Genomic DNA, 21,872 nt, shown 5'->3' with positions numbered 1-21,872 from the left:
TTGGTTTTTAATGCTCGTTGTTTCGTCTCCTGTTTAGATGTGCGCTCTTCAACCTCCTATACCCTAATCCAATGCACCGACAATATTTTGGTAGTCACATTATACGATGTACATGGGTATGACGGAAAATACAATAAAAGCAGAGTTGAAATTTTAAGGTTTTCTGTAAAACAAAACCTTATTAAAATCGGTTTACTGTCTGTCTGTCTGTTTGTCTGTCTGTCACCGTTTTTTTTCTCGGAGACCGTTGTAGCGATTGACATCAAATTGGGTTGAAAGGTGGGAGCTGCGAACAGTCACGCATACAGTGAGTTACATCATTCTAGGTCAAATTTAAGAGGGGGGGCCATACATGCAAAAGGGGGGTGTAAATTTTTTTTCACCAAATATAGTCATGTGGGGGTATCAAATGAAAGGTCTCGATCAATACTTTCCGAAGCCGGTCTTAATTTTGATATTTATTGGAATGGTGGGGAGTGAGGGGAGTTGAAAGTGATCATTTCTTTAACGGAAACATTCTCAGAAACTACTCAACCGAAATATTTGAAAAAAATCAAGAGGCTACCACTGTATGGTGCCTAGGCTCCGAAATCTGTTCAAATAAAGTTCATAATAGTATATTACTATAATTTTCTGACCCGTCGGTTTCCCAACTTGTTTTCTTTTTGCTTTCTAATTTTCCCGCTTCCGAAAACACTGGCGCTGTCATCGGCTTCGTGTGGGATAATCATACCCGTGAGGAAAACATTTTCGAAAGAGGAATGAGAATGCGAGGAATATCAACGATTTGTCCACACCCATGATCTACAAAATATTTTTCTAATCGACCTATACTTTTTAATCGGAACAAAAAGATTCAACTCTATGCCACCATTTTATTGTCGCCGTTGACAGCATGTAATTCTCTACATAGTCTTCTCTTCGGCCGATGATTGCTGTTTCGGGAGTAACACCACTGAAAAACGTGTCTCACTCACGCGTCTGTGAAGAACCGTGGAATCAAAGTAAAAATACGACCCAGAATCCCATTTGTGCAACCCTCTCGAATATCAAGACTGGTTAGCGATTAGAGAGATACTTGTCTTTAGAGTAACGAAGTTCTTGTGAGGGTCGGTGATAAGGAACAAATAAGGAACCTTCCAATCAAAAGTCTATAAAGCATTGATCAAATGGCCAATTTATAAGAACGTAAACTGGCAAGTAAAGAAAGCGCTCACCGGTACCCCAGCGATATATCACGAAGATCTATACCATAAGCCGGCATGAAGGGAGATTTGTATCAACTTGTTTATATCGAACACTCTTATTGTGTTAAAGATAAGAACAATATTGCAGTTACCCACCGACGAGAGACGACGGACAGATGACGGAAATGATTCCCGAGGATTTTAAAGGAAAAATTTGCTCCTACCCAATTTCCAGTAACACTGCGGACAAATTAGAAGAATTCAACCTTTCAACTGTAGAATACCCACATTAAACAAACAATATAGCATACATACATTTTACAGTTAGTTTACGTACCCACTCATTATTCAGCCGTAATATTATACCCTTCTGAGGTCATCAGACACCTCGATACACTCAAGGCGTAGGAACAAGCAATAGTAAACATTCCAAACGGAGAATATAAAACTCTACGTCTGAAATGTGAAATATGAATTCCGCATACATTGAATACATTCTGGGAACAAATGTTTCATTGACGAGACAAACGCCACCTGAGAGTTTACTTTTACGCAGTTAGTGGCCCAAAGTACAGCCTAAGGACTCTTTCGGATGTGTAGCAAGGAGCTCACGAGCTCGCTACTCTACTCAGAAAAAATGTGACACGGGATCAGCACAGAACTGAACAGAAATTGAAGAGACAATTAGAGGAATGTAATTGGGGAAAATAGCAGAACCGGGCGAAGCACACACCATGGGGACGCAATAATGACAACTGCATTAGCAAGATGGTTCAAATCGGCGTGAACTAAGTCCGGTTTGTCAAGACCTGCGGAACTACTGATGGAATACAAGCTACCCGTGAGGAATATCGCCCTCACTGCATTGCATTTCCCGATATAGAGAAGGCGTTTAACCCTGTGCCATCTGGTATGCATTAAAAGAGCTTCGAGCTGAATGCACTGAGTACAACTGCTTTACCGAGATCTCAAGAGTAAAATTTGAGGTGTAGCATATATCTCAAAACCGGTGCGTGTCTCCACCATAAGAGAGCGGCCTGTTCTCACTCCTATTCATTCTTGTTATAGGCACATTCACAAAGGTCGCCTAACATCCACTGCCTTCCACATTGCTCTATGTAAATAATGTTTTCCTGATCTCTCACAACAAAGCTGATCTCGAACAACTGCCCAAAGTGAATTGATTGTTCCATGCAATGCGTCCTCCATCTGAATCTAGTTTAAACACAATTTTCAAAAATGAACTCCAATGAAGCAGCTGTCAGTGACAGCGACCTACCGAAAATTGAGTGACATAAGTGCCTCTGAGTAGTGCTATCAATCAATCATCATCGCGCCATGAAATTGCTTCAGGCATGGCCTCAAGTTGGATAAAGACGGCTGCCTCAACGTCGACTTGGTTACTCGGTATGGTTCTGAGCGTTTTCCAACTTACAAAAGCAATGAACATGTAATAGTGGTAATGAAGATGAAGATGTTGTGTTGTCACCAACAGATATAGTGTGAAGGATATGCAACAGACAAACAAATAGTGGACCAATTATAATAATGTGTCATTTTCCTCAAAACCTTCAAAATAGTTTTATTTGGGAAAAACTCTTTGCACGGCTATCTGAGATGAAATCATCCACCCACTGCAACTGTAATCCAAATAACCATGCAAAGAACAATTAGAAAATTGAGATATGCAGTGACTTGATTAAGGTCAAGATTTTATTCAAAGCCTTACCTTATTAAACTCGGTTCAGGGTCTGTTTGTCTGCCTGGGACTCGCATTTTTTTTCAGAAATAGTTGCACTTATTAACACGAAATTTGGTAAAAACTTTGGAACTGTAAACCCCCATACAAACAGTGAATTAATTACAGAGCGATTTCGATCTTGTTGCACTGGGTTTGACCCCCATTTGTCATGGATGTTTGTGTTCGTCTTGTATCTGTCTTGCTGCTGCTAACTTATCATTTGTGCAGCATTAAATGTGATGCTAATGAAATTGAAGCATATTCTGACTGTGCGGATGCTCTATACTCCAAAGGCGTGAACAGGATGTAAACATCTTCTACCTAAATAATCTTACATAAAAAATCATCAAAACCTTTCAGCGCGAAGCTTCCGCTTTCCGACTTGTTCATATATGAAAATCATAGTAAAGACCTTAACCGTAAAGAATATTTACACTACTTTGAAGAGGTATGGGTAACGATGTAGGAACTGTACTAGCACTGGGGAAGGAGGCACGTGGTCTCCGAACTTACATTGGAAACAATTTATCTCATCATGAAACAGTCTTTAGCTTTGGTACGATTTTATGGAATTAGAAAGTCTAAAGGAAAAATGAGCTAAAATCATCTAATTAAATATTTTTATTTTAAAAACAAAACAAAAGTCTCAACAATATGATGGATGGGAGATGCACAGGAATGCACCAAACACGATGATTCTTTTTCTGTGAATATCAATAAATAATCTGCAAAGTTTGCCTCACAAGGTTTTCCACATAAAGTCCCTGTGATTTGTCTCTTCGCCAATGTTCGGAGTTAATGCAGAAGCTCCTTCAACCCCTTCACGTTCTTGACGTTCATGCAGAAGATAATTTTTCTCATAATTATAGAAACCGTCTGAAGACGGCGTCGCTTCCGGAGATAACTCTTTGGTGTTATCAAAGAAAAGATTTTTTTTGGTTCGATAGTGATGGTGACTCGAATATCCGCCACCGTCTGCAAAACTGCCGAGTCCTGGGGAATATGTACCGTAGCTGTGATGGCCCCCATAGCTGTGATGACTTCCTCCGTAGAATCCATGACTATCTGCTAGAGCTCCCAGTGAGAAGAGTCCTCCAAATCCGAAAATTCCGCTCAAAAAAAGGGCAATTTTAGCCAAAAAGGCAGCTTTCTTACAAAGGAAAACTATAACTGCAAAAATCAGTGGTATGAGTGTTACGAGGTTAAATTTTAAACCCAACAGGAATGGAACCACGAACTTTTTCGTAAGTATACGAGCTGAAAAGCAAAATTAACAATAAAACCTGGGTTCAATTTGATTGTGAATTATTGAGATAATTACCTGTTGAAAGATTCTCGGTAGAATGCCTCCGTTCATTGAGTTCTTGTTCTGGGTCCATCACGAATTCAAGAAGGCTGCCGCCAGTTTCCACAGGTCTAATCTGGAGGCTTAACCCCGGATATACTCTACTTATGTCGAAATGCATGCTTCGTTGACCAAATACTAAACCTGAGTTTTCCAAAATGCCGCTAGAGGATGAATTTGAAAATCATGGTTACTAATATAAATAAGTGAGCATCTAATAAGTGAGCACGTATGTACGCTAGTCTGCGGTGGATCTAGTATTCTGTTTCTTAGCCTTTAATAAATTGACCCAAACTACAGAGCTTGGAGCTACTACATACAACGCAAATTAAATACATACACAATTTTTCAAATTTGACTTTGTGCCTTCGTTGCATATTGTTTTGAGAAGCTTGCAATTTTTTTGAGGTACACTGAGTATTTTTCTTTTGCTTCCTGCCAATTGAAATAATAAGTTCACGTAATAATACGTAATAATATTGTGCAAACCTATGGTTGAAGGAACGCGCCAGTCGTTAACTCAAAAGGGCGCTATTTATTTGATGACTGAACAAAATGTATCTTCGTAAAATAGTACATAAAATACCCGTGCAGTGCAAACGGAAGCTCGGCACTTTAGGCATGAAAGCTTCTGTGGATTTGAATATTTGAGTATACAGATGTTTTATTTGGGTCTAGGTCATAACGTATGCATTTATAATGTCCCTCTATTAACTTTAATGTGACATTGACATTCCATTTTTTGGGAGTAGCCATTGTAGGACTTTAACCAAACCCTGTGTGCTGGGGCTTAAGAATATACTCAAGGCCTTCCCTCTTTGTCGTAGGGAGGGGAAGAGATAGAAATTTGTGGGCTAGCAACCTTCAAATTCATTGCTACCGAAATGTCAACAACACCTTGGATAGAGACTATCCTCACGGCAACAACCTTTGACTAACGAAAACGGACCATGCTTGGTTTTTAGAATGTGTGCACGCTACTCGGCAGCGATAGTGAGGATCTTCGGAATGCTCGCTTTCTTTAACTTGAGCGAGAATTTCAGCGATATACACTGGACATTCTGTGCCTAAGCGAAGTAAGATGGTGGGATTCTGGAGAGTACTCTTCTTCCTATTGCGACAATGTACTTTTTTACTCACGAAAACGAATGATATATTGATCGCGATGAATGATCTGAATGCCTAGGCGGGATCTGACACATTCGTAGATTTCTACAACTTACTCGTACACTGCCTCAGCATATTCGAACAAAGAGCCTGTCATACGTTAAGTTGGGTTCCATATTGGCCGACACCGGGCGAGGAATCAGATCGACCACTTTCCGATCAGGAGTAGATTTAGCAGTTGTTTTTTTGATGGGCATAACAAGAGAGGCGCCGACATCGGCCTCGAGAGCGATCACCATCTGATGGTCGCTTACGTTCGCTTGCGTGTTCCGCCCACCACTATTCGCAGGGCTGTGGAGTTGCGACCCTCCAAGTTAAACATCGACCGCTTGTACGACCCAGGTGTCGCTCGACAGTGGGATCTTCCTGATGGAACAGTATATCTACTGAGTAGCTCGTCTAAGAATATCCATGAGCATTGGGCTGCCATAAAAAATGATCTTTTCTTGGGTACGTCTCGAAGAGACATCATAAAATCTTGTTGACTGCGGAGTCCTGGAAGCATATCGATGAATGGAAGCGGTTGAAGGTTGCACTGATCGCTGCGAGTGATGGCGGGTGTGACGCACTCGGTCTCCGATCCCAAGCAAAATTCCGAAAAGTTCAGCGTAGTATACGACGTGACAAGAGGGAATTATTATTGCGCTGGCCAAAGGTGCGGAAGATAATGTGGATCACAATGATTTCAAGATTGTATACCGCATCATGGAAGAGTTTGCATGTGGTCACAAATCCAGCCATGGTCATATGAAGGACGTCAATGGTCGGCTTCTCATCCACGATGATGAGCAACTGAATTGTATTGCATTCAGTGAGTTTCTTCCTTTCTTGCTTTTCACCGTAACATGCGGATACGGACTGTTGTTCCAAACAGAAGAGAAATTATTTCGGCCATCAATGAACTCAAACAGGGTAAAGCCGCAAGAGTAGAAAAAGGGGATGATCGTTAAAATTCCAAAAAAGGCAAGTATTTTGAGTGTGACAATTGGAGGAGCATCTACGCATTTCCTCCCGTTGCAAAGATAATAGCTAAAAGCTTGATCGATAAAGGGCAGCTTAGTTTTCGCTTCGGATTCTCCTGCATTAACCATATCAACACCCTACGAATCATTTTGAAACAGTGCGCGGGGTTAACATCTTTGCATCTTTGCATCTGTTTGCTTGGCGAAATGCATAGTTCACGCTTAAAGGAAGGCGACAATTGCATTACTGACATACTTAGTGGACACGAACTACCAGCAATGTATAAAAATAAACTACCGTGCGGCGAAATATTCTTTCATGAAAAATCTAGAAACGTTTCATACGTGAAGCCCCAAGTTTCCAGGTTTCTTCAGGTTGCACATTGGGTTACAATAGGTTATCTTAAAACCCTGGTATTTCTGCAATTTCTACTTCCATACTGCTGCTGGGGTTACTGGACTTAATTTGTTGTGCTTTTGGTTTGTGTCTTACTTTGTAGTTAATGTGGAAAAAATATTACTACCATCATCTGTGGAATGATTTTATAACGCAATATCAAATCGTTTAAAGATCAACGATTTTCCATCTGACAATTAATTGAAAATTAATTGATAATTAAAACTTGATTTTGCTTTCGCTAGTATTATGTATTAACCTTGCAAATATCTCCGTGCGCAGAATTCAGATCTTCACTGCACCTGCTCTTCATGGATTTCATGAAAGCTTTCGAAGTAGCTGGAGTGCTCTACGAGACATTTTATGGCGCTTTTACTACCCTGTCTAAAATCTGAATATGCAGAACACCAAGAACAACCTGACACTGTTATGTGCTAGTGTTCCTTCTGTGCTGTTATATGGGAGTAGCACATGGAAATTGACCACGTGTTGATCGAACGCCTCCACCTCTCAGCCTTGATGAATGTCAGAACATATAAGGGGGCCAATATAGACTCGGATCACTATCTCGTTGGCATGGTGCTCCGAGCTCGAATAGCAATACCCCCTAGAATCCCCTCTGACAATCAGGTGAGAGTGAACATTGAAGCCATCCACAACACAACCCTCCGCGACACCTATAAGAGGGAAATGGATGCCGCAATAACCGCCGCCAACAGAGGACCTGGAGAAGAAGCATCAACAAATGATCTTCACAATCAACTGAAGAACGTTATCATGGATAAGGCCACAAGTACACTTGGCCCCAGCCGCGAAAGGAGTCGGAACGGCTGGTTTGACGATGAATGTAAGCTAGCAATGGAACGGAAGAATGCCGCATACCGAGTAATGTTGCATTCTCAAAGAACGCGGGCACGCGCAGAGACTTATCACGAACTCTGTCGAGCGGAGAAGAAACTTCACAAACGGAAAAAGGAAGCCTGGGAGAACCAATAAGTCTGTGAACTAGAAAAGTACAGGGAGCAACCGCAACAGGCGTGGAAGTTTTACCAACAAGTGAGCAGGATGAAGCCTTATACACCTCGATGGTCATCCTGCCGAGACAAAGAGGGAAATCTGATTTCCGACAGAATGGGCATATTAGAGCGATGGGTTGAGTACTTTGATGAGCTACTGAATAACCAGAACATCGACGAGTTGGAGGTCCCGCCAACTGAGGACGACGGACAAATACTGCCACCACCAAGTTTAGGAGAAACAGTCCGTGCAATTCATCGGCTAAAAAATCATAAGTCGCCAGGAGCCGATGGAATTACAGCCGAATTGGTTAAATATGGAGGCGACCAGTTACACCAAGTGGTTCATCAACTTGTGCTCAAGGTATGGGACAGCGAATCAATGCCTGGCGATTGGCAATGAGGCATTATCCTTCTCATACATAGAAAGGGAGATATCACACAGTGCAGCAATTATACCGGTATCACTCATCTTGCTAGGCCGGATAGCCCCATACGCCCAGAACATCAATGGCCCATACCAAAGAGGCTTCATTCCAGGCAAGTCAACAACAGATCAGATTTTCCCTCTGCGGCAAGCGATGGAAAAGCTTTTGGAATATCGACAACAGTTGCACCACTTTCGACTTTAAAGCCGCCTATGATAGCATAGCCAGGGTAAAACGGTACACCGCCATGAGAGAATTGGGTATCTCGACAAAATTAATAAGACTGACTAGGCGAGGCCAGATAAAAGCAGCAGGATCACTCTCAAGACCATTCGACATCAACAACGGTTTACGACAAGGGGATGCGCTATCATGCGTCCTCTTTAACCTGGCCCTCGAGAAATTGATCCGTGATGCTGAGGTAAATGCAAGAGGTACGATCCTCTTCAAGTTCCACCCTACTACTGGTCTATGCTGACGATATCGACATCATGGGAGGAACCACCCGAGGCGTACAAAGTGCCTTCATCCAGATCGAGCAGGCGGCAAACGAGCGAGATCTTGGGCTGCACATCAATGAAAGCAAGACAAAATATATGGTTGCAACGTCAGCACCGAAGACGAATTAACCAACAACATCAAACCGCACTGGTCAAACACGAAGAAGAATAAAAATAGGAGAATACGACTTTGAGACCGTTGACAATTTCTCCTATATAGGGTCGAAAATCACAACCGATAACAGCTACGATGATAAAATCCGCGCGCGCCCACAGAGCCTATTTCAGCTTACGAAGACTGTTCCGCTCTAAACGTCTCACCATAGGGTCAAAGCTCTTACTGTACAAGACAATGATCTTGCCAGTCCTCATGTATTCCTCGAAAACTTGGGTTCTTAGCAAGAAAAATTGCTGAAAAAACTCTTGGCCGCGTTCGAGAGAAGAATCCTCCGAAGAATTTTTGGCCCCCTACATGAGGATGGACGATTCCGTAGCCTACACAATGACGAAATCTATGAGCGATACCATGACCCGGTTGTGGATAAAATCCGGCTCAATAGGTTACGGTGGGCGGGTTACTTAATCCGTATGGATGAGGATGATCCAGCCCAGAGAGTCTATAAGGGCAATATCTATGGTAGAAAAAGAAGACGAGGCAGACCCTGCCTGGGATGAAGCAATGGCGTAGGTCAGGACGCCAGACAGCTTTTAGGGATATCGAATTGGTGGACCTCTTCGCAAAACCGGGATGTCTGCAATTCGTTCTTAAGGCAGGCCTAGACCGGACACCGGTTGTTGCGCCGTTGATGATGATGATGATGATGATATGGAAAGTGAACTACATTGTTACTTAAAAACTCGAAGTTTTCGTCAATAACTCTCTGCGTCGAATCATCGGGGTGCGCTTGGGAGATACTATCTCAAATGGAGATTTTGGTCGGCGCACAAGCTCGGCGTTCGCATGTGATGTGATCGGAAGACGGAAGTGGCAGTGAATAGGTTACGAATTAAGGACAACAACAACAAGGACATGGGGGCGACAATTGCTATGCCATGCAATTGCTATGCCATGTCGACCATCTCGGGAGAATGGGTTTCAATTCTCCCGAGAGGGTCGACGAGTGGGTCGCCCCAAGGGTACTTAGCATATAACAGTAGAGGACGAGTGCGAGCATCTCGTGAGGTCGTGAAGGGAGGCATTTTAAGTAACCACGAGCGATGGGGCGTAGGTTTGGTTGACCCGCTGTACCACACCAAGTGCTGAATGGCAACTATATTATTTCGTTATTAATAATATGCTCCATATTTTAGACTGAGGAAATATATAGCTATATAGTGTATGATTCTATTTCTTGCAAATTTATTGGAATCCTCATTGGGTTCATCCTTGAATCATAATATAGCAATAGTGATATTATAATTCATGATGAACCCAATGAGGGTTTCTGTGAATTTCCAAGAAATAGAGTCATACGCGATACAGCTTCATTTATTTTTACATATTTTTAGGATGTTATTTTCTGAACTTCGAAGTCTATGGTAAACGACCAAAAGGTCGGCCAAAACAAGGATAACTTGATACGCCGGATGGGGATTGCAAATCCTCAAATTGCGAGGCCTATCACGACGAGCCGACTCCGCTTGTTAACAGAGCAAAGGCTGAAGAAAAAGAAGAGAAGGTTGTTATTTTCTGAGAATACGTAAGAACTAATGATTTTCAGGTTTCAAGTTTTCAAAGTTTGCTTCGAGAATATGACCTCTATCTTGCTTTACACAGCTCTTGGCTGCACCTTGGCACTCAGCATCACACCAATAGAGTAAACTGCAATGCCTTACAAAGCAGCATATGCGCAGTAGGTATGGTTTCCATTAACATTTTGGCGATCGAGTGTCGACATCCAACCGGGTAGTTTCATACCCATTGGCGGTAATTAGCGTCGCAAGTCCCATACCTATCATTGATTATTAGCACATACTGAATCTACTGTTGAGTGCCAAATGAGATAAGACGATTCACTAAAAGGAGGCTCAACCTACAGAATTATCCCAGATATTATGAAGTGGATTAAACTACGACATGCGAAAGTTAACTCCGACCTGATACAAGTCCTAGAGGGACAGGTGTAGGATGTGGAGCATGTTGCTTTGCTGCACACACATCAAACATCTTTGAGTATGGAGTGTGGCTGTTAGCTAATCAGTTCAGTGTTTGTTTTATTTTCCAAGTCTGCACCTTCATGAAAGAATAAGAAGCTTATGTAATGTTTTTTCCAAGAGGAAACATCTCTTGTAGTTTGCAATAATCTGTCCGTGTGGAAACTTATTTCACAAATATTTCACGATTTCAGCCCATACTTCAAAAATTTCCTCAACAGCCCTGAAGGGTTTGCTTCACTAGCAATTGACAAATTTGTACTCGGTCAGCCAATCCGTTTATGGGATCGAAGCACTTCGATCCATTTTAGCCACCAGAAATTCACTCCATTTTCGTTGTCTTTCGCCTCCATTGATGGTTTTACCTTCTTCGACGCCGGATTCCTGCCCTCCGGTTCGGGATCGCTTTCGGTGCTCACACAGATTACTCCAAGGAATTGTTCCCAGCTTTGCTTATTAAGCCAACGTGAGGCAAGACTTTTGCGGAAGTCCTCAATGAAATCCGTGGAGAAGAAGCTTTTGGTTTCCAGTCTGGAACCCACGTGTTCGTTGGAAATTCGAGACCTTGATTGTCTCACAGAAAAGAACGAGGATGAAGATCATCAAACACGAGTGTCCGCAGGTATCCGATGCCTGGATTGGTATTACCTCTGCGAAATTCCGAAACCAAAAACTTGCTGTGATGGAAATTGCCGAGCAATCCGCGAGGAACCTTCTAAACAGCGGGAAAATAAGAATTGGTTGGGTAGTGTGTAGGATACGAATCCGGGCCGCCCCAACCAAATGTTACAGATGTTTCGATTAAGGGCACATATCTGCAAACCGTCGGGGACCTGACAGAAGGGCAACATGCTGTAAATGCGGTCAGGCATGCCATAAAGCAAACATCTGCAATGAAAAGGAAAGCTGCATTCTACGCAGGGACCGTGGTGCGACTGACGAGAACATTGCGCACAGTGCGGGCTCGAGACGGTGTCCAATTTTCAGAGCAGAATTGAAAAGAGCTAGGATACGGTCAACATGGTTCGCATCCTACAAATCAATATCCACCGTCCACGAGTTGTTAGTGCAGTTCGTTGCGGAGACCAAATCTGATTTACTACTGATCAGTAAGCAGTACCAAAACAAGGACCCAGTTTCATCATCATCATCATCAACGGCGCAACAACCGTTATCCGGTCTAGGCCTGCCTTAATAAGGAACTCCAGACATCCCGGTTTTGCGCCGAGGTCCACCAATTCGATATCCCTAAAAGCTGTCTGGCGTCCTGGCCCACGCCATCGTTCCATCTTAGGCAGGGTCTGCCTCGTCTTCTTTTCCTACCATAGATATTGCCCTTATAGACTTTCCGGGTGGGATCATCTTCATCCATACGGATTAAGTGACCCGCCCACCGTAACCTATTGAGCCGGATTTTATCCACAACCGGACGGTCATGGTATCGCTCATAGATTTCGTCATTGTGTAGGCTACGGAATCGTCCATCCTCATGTAGGGGGCCAAAAATTCTTCGGAGGATTCTTCTCTCGAACGCGGCCAAGAGTTTTTTCAGCAATTTTTCTTGCTAAGAACCCAAGTTTCCGAGGAATACATGAGGACTGGCAAGATCATAGTCTTGTACAGTAAGAGCTTTGACCCTATGGTGAGACGTTTAGAGCGGAACAGTCTTTGTAAGCTGAAGTAGGCTCTGTTGGCTGACAACAACCGTGCGCGGATTTCATCATCGTAGTTGTTATCGGTTGTGATTTTCGACCCTAGATAGGAGAAATTGTCGCCAGTTTCATGGCGCCTTGAAATATCAGGTACCGCTGCCATCTGGTTTCGAGACAGCACCCCCTTTACAGTTCTTACTCAAGGCCGAGGGGACGGCTTTGTCTGGATTCGGTGTTCAGGGATAACGTTTTTTAGGGTTATCTTACGCCAAATGATACAATGCCGGACTTGATGTTTTGGAGGACGATATCTTAGGTACGCATGGGCGGATCCTGATCGAGGTTGACTTTAATGCTAGGACAATTGAATGAGGCATGCCTCACATAGACTCCAGAAAGAAACGAATTCTGGAAATGGCGCCGAGAACAGGACTGTATACTGGATCCACCCTAATGTTCCGGCGCACGAGCTACGAGGGAAGCATTCTAGACGTAACCTTCGCGTCGGAATCACTGGTGTCGCTTTTGGACGGGTGGCGAGTCCTGTAAGACTACTCGGAAAGCAACCACCAAAACATTGACTTCGAAATGGTGGACACAAACTCTCGGTGTGCGCCAGCCTGGCGTTCTTTCTGTGCACGGAATGTGGCGAAAGGGAACACCGGGAAGTTTGTCGAAACTCTTGGAACAGGTGGGGCAACGCTGGAGGGTACTTCTGGGGGCAGTGGTGATAAAGACAGCCTGCAGAGCCTCCATGCCCAGGAGGGCATCGACACGTAGCAGACCTTCTATATATTGGTGGACAGTGGAAATCGCAGAGCTCGGGACGACTGTCACAGGCTCCGCTGCTTAACACAATGTCTAAGCGACCAGGAGGAGGCATGTACCATAGTGATGGAGTACAAATCAGCCAAAAGGAGACTCCGCAGCTCAGTACGGAAAAGCAAAGCTCGCTGCTGGCCAGATCTGGTCAACGAGGTGAATGAGGACTAGTGGGGACTCAGTTACAAACTGGTAACCCGAAAAATCGGGGTATACAAACTGATATGCACTTTCCCTGCCCGTTGTAAGGTCGCGAGGCTTGCGCTGATCCACAAAGGGAAACGCAACCCTGAGTTGCCGTCTTCCCCACTATGTATGCTGGAAAAGTGCTCGAAAAGCTCATCAGAAGTAGACTCGCTGAAGCGGAGATAGCAGACATTTACCTCCTCGGCAGTTTGGTTTTAAAGCAGGGAGATTCACAGTTGATGCTGTCATGCAAGTCGTGGATACTGTGGGTCGAGTGGAGGCACATAGCTGCCGAACTCGACGGGAGGTGCTCCTCGTAACGCTTGACGTCAGAAACGTTTTAATTTCTTCGTCAGGCCATATACAAGCGCAAGGGAGATGAACCAAGGGAGGTGGTTGCTCGTTAAGAACGGTAACGCACTCTAGATGAGTGACAGCTCTCGTGGCAAAGTGAAACTAGAGGCAAATGGACTGCGCGGCTCATCGGCAACTTAGGTGCGTGGCTGAATTGGAAGCATGGTGAGACTGACTATTTCCTTACCCAGTTTATAAGTGGGCATGGAAGTTTTCAGTCTTATCTGCACATCCGATTATGTTTTGCAATGAAGTTGTGGATGACGCACATTAAACTTTTTTTCTTGTGGAAGGTGGGATGGGGTTTGTCAGCAGCTCTATTTAAACACAGGCGATCTCTTTCCAGACAACATTGTCGAAGAGATGCTGAGGAGCGCTGACAGGTGGACCCCATTACGTTCGAGACCTTCTCGTTGCAAAGAAGATAGAGCTCGACCGGTGGAGGAGCCGGGTGGCAGGGAGTTTCTTGAACTGACAGTTCCCTTCCTCCTCTCCCCTCCCTTTTGTGAAAGGAATTTGCTGACTTGAAGGCTCCGCAAGGCGATAGAGTTCGGGGACTAGCCCGAAGTAATGCGACAAACGGTTGCAGGCTAGCTCTCTGACGATGGGGAGGTGTTTAGTTGGTAGTCCGACGACGTACCGAACCAGGAGTCCAACGCTGTGTGCGTAAATGCATTCACATACTCTATCACCCCCTCCCCCCCCCCCCCCCCCCCCCGCCCCCACACACACACATTTTGAGTCCTCCCCTATGTTTCACCCAATATTATTATAGAAATAACATCATCTTCGACAAGTGTTAATCGGGCCTTTTCATTTGACATCCTATATATCTGTCAATTTAGGCTTTTCTTTTGATACCCCAGACGGTTGCATTAGGTCAAAAATATTATTTCCATTCAATCATTTACAGTGCACACAATTTATTCACAATTTACTCGAAAAGTAACGGTAAGTTTTGATCTTGTTATACCAATTAATTTTAATAAAAGTACATCTTATTGCTTTTTGAACTTAAAATATTTTTTAGAGAACCGGGAAAAAAGTAAATTTTACGCAGAAAAACTATCAAATGGATAGTAATTGAGTTCCAAGAAAAATATAGTCGGCAGTCCAAACTTGGATCCGGTTGAGAATGTTTGGTAATTAATATCGGATATTTTTTGTGACGAAAAACATTTAAAGAATGCAAAAAAAAATTGAAAACCACTCAAAAATAATAAAAAAAATTAATGGCCGAAAAACCTGCAAATCTCAAAAAAATGAAATAGTCTGACAAATGTATTCAATTAACTAAAATAAAAAAAACAATGTGTTATAATAAGCAAATTGGAAAAATATATATTTTATTAAACCTGAATTTAGAACTTTCAGCCAAAAATGTTTGTATCATGAAAAATTATGGAAAAAAAGCCCAAGCCGGCATTTCTTATTCTATCCAACCTTTCATCTCCCTTTTATTAAGGTTTTGTGTGAAACAAAGAATAACAGGCTCCTATCTCTTTCTTTGTTTTTATTGCAACAGTGTAGAGGAAGGTATCGTCCATAATACTGTCAAGTTTCGCGGAAAAGCGGCTGTTAGTATTGAAGTTCTAGCAGTTAATCTTATTAATTGCCCGCGAATTTATTAACATTAATTTACATTCCAGTGAAATAAATAAAAATTCCATTTATGAAGATTTTACTGCTACCCAGCTGTCCATCTGTCTGCCTAATCGAGGTGTTTAAGGCAAGATATTTGCTTAAATAAAGTTAATACTAGTATATTACCGTATTTTCGAAATTTAACTGAAACCCCCTTTGAGTTCTTCCCGGATGTAAGTAGTAATAACAAATATATATAATAATCGTTGGCGCAACAATCCCTATTGGATCAAGGCCTTGAAGTGTGTTCTAACTAGTGTTCTAACTATGTTCTAACTGTGCACTTCTAGCACTTCATTCAAGACCGTAACGGTACACCATAGTACACTGTGAGAGGCAAGGTGGTCAACATTGCGCTCGCCCGAGATTATTACCCTGATTTGACTCAGGTACTCATTCACAGCTGAGTCGACTGGTGTCCGACATCCAGTCACGATAACAGATTCCTCTGCCCCCAGCGAGATTTGACCTTCCGCTACGACAGCCCAGCGCTGTAACCACTTGAGCCATGCGGACACAGTAATAACAAAAGATGCATAATTCTGGAAAGTTTGATAAAAATCGTACTTACATTAACAAAGTTATAGCAAGTCAAAACTGTATATTTTACTCTCTCTAAGAGGTGTATGACGTCATCATCATATAAAGTTAACCTATATGAACGAAAGTGTTGGAATTTGGAAATACATAAGTATATCGAGGAATATTTTGAATTAGAGGTATGTACGAATGGGAAAACGTGAATAGAAAATTTCTGACACAAGATGAAGATAAAACCTTTATACCCGAAGCGTCCAGGTTGTGATATTCCGACTGTTATAGGTTAACTTCTTTACATTTACTATATTAAATTGCTAGTGTGAAGCGCATGAGGTTTGCTATTCTCAATACAGTGCTTCCCAGCTCATATTATATATATGAATGAATCTTTGAATTGAATTGAATTTTAAGTCTATACACACGGAACTACCATGCACTCTTCGTTCTTCACATAGGCAAACCCAAAACCTGTTATACCTGAACAGTCTCGCTTCCGGTCTTCCGACTTGTTTTAAATAGATAGATTAGTAATCTATACTTATTATATTAAAATCAAAACTCATCTGGTCAACAAAGATGAATTCTATATTATCTCGAGCAAAAAAGGGGGTGCAGAAAAGTATTACACCGCAATATATACACTTGTGGCAAAAAAAGAAGAAGGGAAAATTCCCTGAAATTTTGCATTACTAGGTAGAAGTGGTGAGTAATTCCCACAATAAAATAGATTTAAATTGCAGTTGCAACATGCCCCCCTACTTAGTGTGATGGCGTTGGGCGACGAAAATATCAGTCATTCGGATATTGCAGTCATTCGACAATTGCAAGATTGTTGTAAAAGTGTCGGGGGATTGAAAAAATTTGGACATCTTCTGGCAATCAACACATATGTATATAAATTTAAAATGGGAGAGAAAAGTGCGTGTGGCAGACAGACATTGAACCGATGTTAATGAGGTTGAATAGTGAAAACTCCATAATCTTGCCTTGCAAAGTGGTTCAAGTCGAAACGCCGGAAGCTGAGCGCTTCGGGTATAAAGGTTTTGTGTTCATCTTATGTAAGGAAATTTCAATGCACATTTTTCAATTCATACACATCAAAGGATACAAAATACCTGTATTTTTGCATTTTTACCAAGCTCCCAGATACGCATACATACATACGTACATTTTAAAGACATGAATATTGTGCCCATCCTTAAAAAAAAAACATTGTCTATTACCGCATAGTGTTGTATACATATCTATGTACGCATTCAAATCGATTAAACGTATCTGAATATTTTCGTTTTGCTTCATGCATAGAACATAAATATGTGCCTGAATTGAAAACCGCTGGCAAATTTCGTTAGCATATAATTGTGCATGTATGGGGAGATGTCCTTAAATTCAACACAAAATATCGCCACTTGCCATATGCAAAAGGAGTCACAGACCGCATGTTCTCACTAAATTTCATCACAATATATTCAACCGTCTCCGAGTAAATTGGGTGTGACAGACAGACAAATATCGAATCGATTTTAAGGGGGTCATTCCGTGTGAAGGCCCTCTTTTTGGCCTTTTTTAGAAATTTTTTGTGAAGAACTGTAGAAAGATGCAAATATGAATTTTTCACCATAGATTTATTAATATCTTGAGCGTGCTCAGTAATTTTTCCAGCCCGATCACATAGTTCGTTATTTCGTCCGCAAACTAGGATTATTAAAAAATATTAAAAGCAAAATTGTTAGTGCCGTGTTAAACTTTTTTTTCGAATTTTGATGTTTTTTTACGGTTTCTTCAATGAATAAAGAAATATGTTCTAAATAAGTCGAAAATTTGAAAGAATTTCGTTGGGTAGATTTTTGGTTATGGTAGCAGCCGATTTTCAACATGCGGTTCCGAGAAAAACGCATTTAAAAAGTAGAATGTGATTTTTAGCTATAAAACTTTAACTGACCATTAATCTGCTCTACCTTGGCTTCAATTCTTGTCCCTTTAGCGAAGTCATTCGAAAGTCATTCGGACCGATAAATACGAGCTTTATTATGGCGATCGACATAAATCTAGCACGTGACTTATCACTATAATTTCCGAACGACTCCGAATATCAAAAAATCACTTCAATACTAGATCAAAATATAATAGAATTGATGCCAAAAAAAAATTCGATTCCGCGAATCCGACACACGGGATGACCCCCATAAGCATTTAAGCTACATGGGTAAGCCGCGCGGCCTTTTATAACGCACAGAGTCGGAGAGTCGGCAATTCCATGAGAATGATTAAGAGTCCCCCAAAACTGGAGTAATTTTGTGGGGTTGCTTTAGCAGGCGTAGTGTAGTGCTGTTTATCATAGCTCAGAAAAATTACAAATTCAAAACAAAGAAAATCCTTTCCCTTCAATTGCTGATATGTTTTCGGTAAACTGTGAGTTCATTTTCGAACACGATGAGACTCCAGCGCATACTACGACAATGGAAAGCAGTATTGACAACTATTACCAACAATTAATACATTAAAGAACCAAAAGGTACCCACGTACAGTACATAATAATAATAATAATAATCGTTGGCGCAACAATCCATATTGGATCAGGGTCTTGAAGTGTGTTAGAGCACTTCATTCAAGGCCGCAACATGCAGGATATGAAAAATTAACATTTTCTAGATGTCAATGTTCATAAAAAAGTTTCATACATTCCACAGGCCTCCACGGAGTGCTAACCTCAATCCAATTGAAATTTGAAGTACCACGGACACGGATAAACATCATTCAAGAAGTTTGGAATGCGATACTTTAAACTTGAAACAAAATGCCACAGGAATACCTGAAAACATTACTTAGCTACCGACACAATGTAGAGTACCGATACCCATGAGCGGGCTACCACTTAATAACTGATTATCTTGTACTAGTTTCTTTAAGACCATTGCAATATCCAAGATTTAGAAAAACGCAACTAAAATGAGTTTGTTTAAGAAAACATATTTTCCAGACAATAGTGTAGTAACGACTCTTTGTCGGTTTTGCTTCAATTTTCCGAGTTCTTTTGTCAGATATTAGACAACGACGTCTGCCATTCATTTTCAAGTTGTAAAGTCTTGCGATTTCTTGCCACAAAATTTTAGAAAAAAAAACCAAACAATAAATCAGGAAAAGGAGGCTAACAGTTCACAAATCGGAAGTAGCTTCCATTATGCCTTTTTTCTAGCCGCTAGTGTCTATAGCTGCCAATCAACCCTGGGTGAAATATAGCACCCTAACAACGCCTAGACACCATTGTTCCTGGTTCGTTGAAATGCGCTTCAACTCCTTTTTGTCCTATATTAATTTCACTAACCAAAAGGGGAACCCACGCTGTTACCAAATTTTGTATTTCTATGATGAAGCTAAGGGCAGTTTCCGGGTAAATTTCTAAAATATGTACGGCGATGTACTATTGTGAACTTTATTTGCGCAGATATCGGAACGAATACGTATTTTGAAGCCTAGACTTCATATAAATGCACCATTATGAACTTTTTCAGATTTTGCCCAATATCAAAATGAAGATCAGTTTCGAAAAGTACTAATCGAGGCTTTTCATTTGATGCTCCACATAACCATATTCTTTGAAAAAAATGTTGCATCCCCTTTCGCATATAGTCCCAATACAAAATGATGCCATTTGCTGCGTGTAAAGAGACATAATGACCACATGTTCTTATCAAATTTCGTGACAATCAGTTCGACCGTTTCCGAGTAAATTAGATTTGACAGACGGGTGGACAGACATTGGATCAATTTTAATAGGATTTTGTTTGACACAGAACCGTAAAATACGAATGAAGTTATTACGTGCGTGTGACTATCAATGCTGAGCTTATTTGCAGACGAAATATCCTAAAAAAGAAGCAAGGGTTGATAGCCAAATATTACTATACTATACTGTGAAGTTGCTAGGCGTCGTAGAAGGCTCCCCCTGGTGCATTCGAAAGGAAAATATACATAGGAACCTGGGAATATAACGAGATCAATAAAGAATAAGCAATTAACCATAGTCAGTTATCCCATAAGAAATTATCAAATATCACAAATCTGACAAGATGGGAAAATTTCGGTCGTAGCTTAGCGAAAAGTGATTTTAGTGGGTATAAATCCTACACTCTCAGGGAACATGAACACTGGGGTTAGTCCTAGGAAGGTTTTCAGCTCTAGAAAAAATTGAAACTACATTTTATAAACTAAATTGAAACCACCACTACGGACTGGAGACATGTTCTTGAAATTATTGATTTTACCTTCTACAATCCCATAAAAAAAAATTAACTCATTGAATAATGAAAAACACCCAAAAGGCATAGCTCAAAGAAATCCTTAAATTTTATTTGGTCTACCGAGAAATATACTGCGAGGAATCATCATCACCATGGTCTTTCACTATTTGAAAGAAAAGTCATCATCATCATCAACGGCGCAACAACCGGTATCCGGTCTAGGCCTGCTTAAAAAGGAACTCCAGATATCCCTAAAAGCTGTCTGGCGTCCTGACCTACGCCATCGCTCCATCTTAGGCAGGGTCGGCCTCGTCTTCTTTTTCTACCATAGATATTACCCTTATAGACTTTCCGGGTGGGATTATCCTTATCCATACGGATTAAATGACCCGCCCACCGTAACCTATTGAGCCGGATTTTATCCACAACCGGACGGTCATGGTATCGCTCATAGATTTCGTCATTGTGTAGGCGACGGAATCGTCCATCCTCATGTAGGGGGCCAAAAATTCTTCGGAAGATTCTTCTGTCGAACGCGGCCAAGAGTTCGCAATTTTTCTTGCTAAGAACCTAAGTTTCCGAGGAATACATGAGGACTGGCAAGATCATAGTCTTGTACAGTAAGAGCTTTGACCCTATGAAAGAAAAGTAACAATGATAAATCACAACTTTTTAATAAAAAGGGATGTAATGACGGAATCAATACGATTATAAGATTATAAACGTAACAGATGTTAAGGAATGAAAAAAATGGGAAATCGTCTGGCAATCAATCCACATATAAATTGAAAATGATAAGAGTTTTTCAACTAGCTAAAGTCAATATACAATACTAAGCGCAAATGTTCTTTGTCGAGAGAGAAAATCATTGAAAAGAAAAGTATATATGGGAGTATATCACCCCCAACAGTAGCATCGAGGAGGCGTTCGAATTTCCAGAAAATATAAAATTTCGCTCACGTTCTCTGTATCATATTAATTTCAAATTTCTTGAAGGGTCGATAATATAGATGAAAATATCCGCTAAGAGAGCGGATATTATTTTGATATTAAGAGGAAATGTAAATCAGCTAACGAAATAACACTTTTCAATATGAACATTTTGAAACTTTTTTGTAAATTTTTCAATGGCGAAATTCATTTTATTAATAACTGAAACGCCTGAATAAAAAGAAGAGCAATGTTAGAAAGGACGAGAAAGGTAATCAAATTTAGAGGCATAGTTGTATATCCCAAAAGTAGATGATTTTCCACAGTAAAGCTTCACTTTATTCTATTGCTTTACGTACTCCTGCAAGTATAAGCAATTGGAATGGGAATACAATGAAAAAATAGTTCAGATTATCCGATACTTCAGCGTCGCTTTCTATCATCACCTGAATCAGAAGGAAAGAATCTTCCAGACAATCAAGAGGACCTCAAAGCACCCTTATTATGCAAAGTGACTAACAAACAAATCTCTACGTTATTAGATGCCATAAGCAGTTGCAACGGGTTAACAAACATTTAACGTTTTACTCACCGAATGCATAAGG

The 21,872-nt window shown here is 41.3% G+C and overlaps 1 protein-coding gene across 1 annotated transcript in view; it reads right to left on the bottom strand.

Annotated features, from left to right (window-relative positions):
- Positions 1-3,576: 3,576 nt before the first annotated feature.
- The window catches only part of LOC119652246, a 30,440-nt gene continuing 12,144 nt past the window's right edge, over positions 3,577-21,872 (bottom strand). Inside the window, exons 2-3 of the mRNA XM_038056227.1 lie at positions 4,250-4,437; positions 3,577-4,185 (exon numbers count right to left, since the gene is read on the bottom strand). Of these exons, the coding sequence (XP_037912155.1) occupies positions 3,668-4,185; positions 4,250-4,437 (706 nt within the window). The 3' untranslated portion in view covers positions 3,577-3,667. The remainder of the gene's footprint in view (positions 4,186-4,249; positions 4,438-21,872) is intronic.

Source organism: Hermetia illucens, chromosome 3 (genome assembly GCF_905115235.1).
Source record: "Hermetia illucens chromosome 3, iHerIll2.2.curated.20191125, whole genome shotgun sequence".
Taxonomy (NCBI): domain Eukaryota; kingdom Metazoa; phylum Arthropoda; class Insecta; order Diptera; family Stratiomyidae; genus Hermetia; species Hermetia illucens.
Note: the sequence above shows the minus strand (reverse complement) of the source record. Positions and strands in the feature narration are given on the sequence as shown.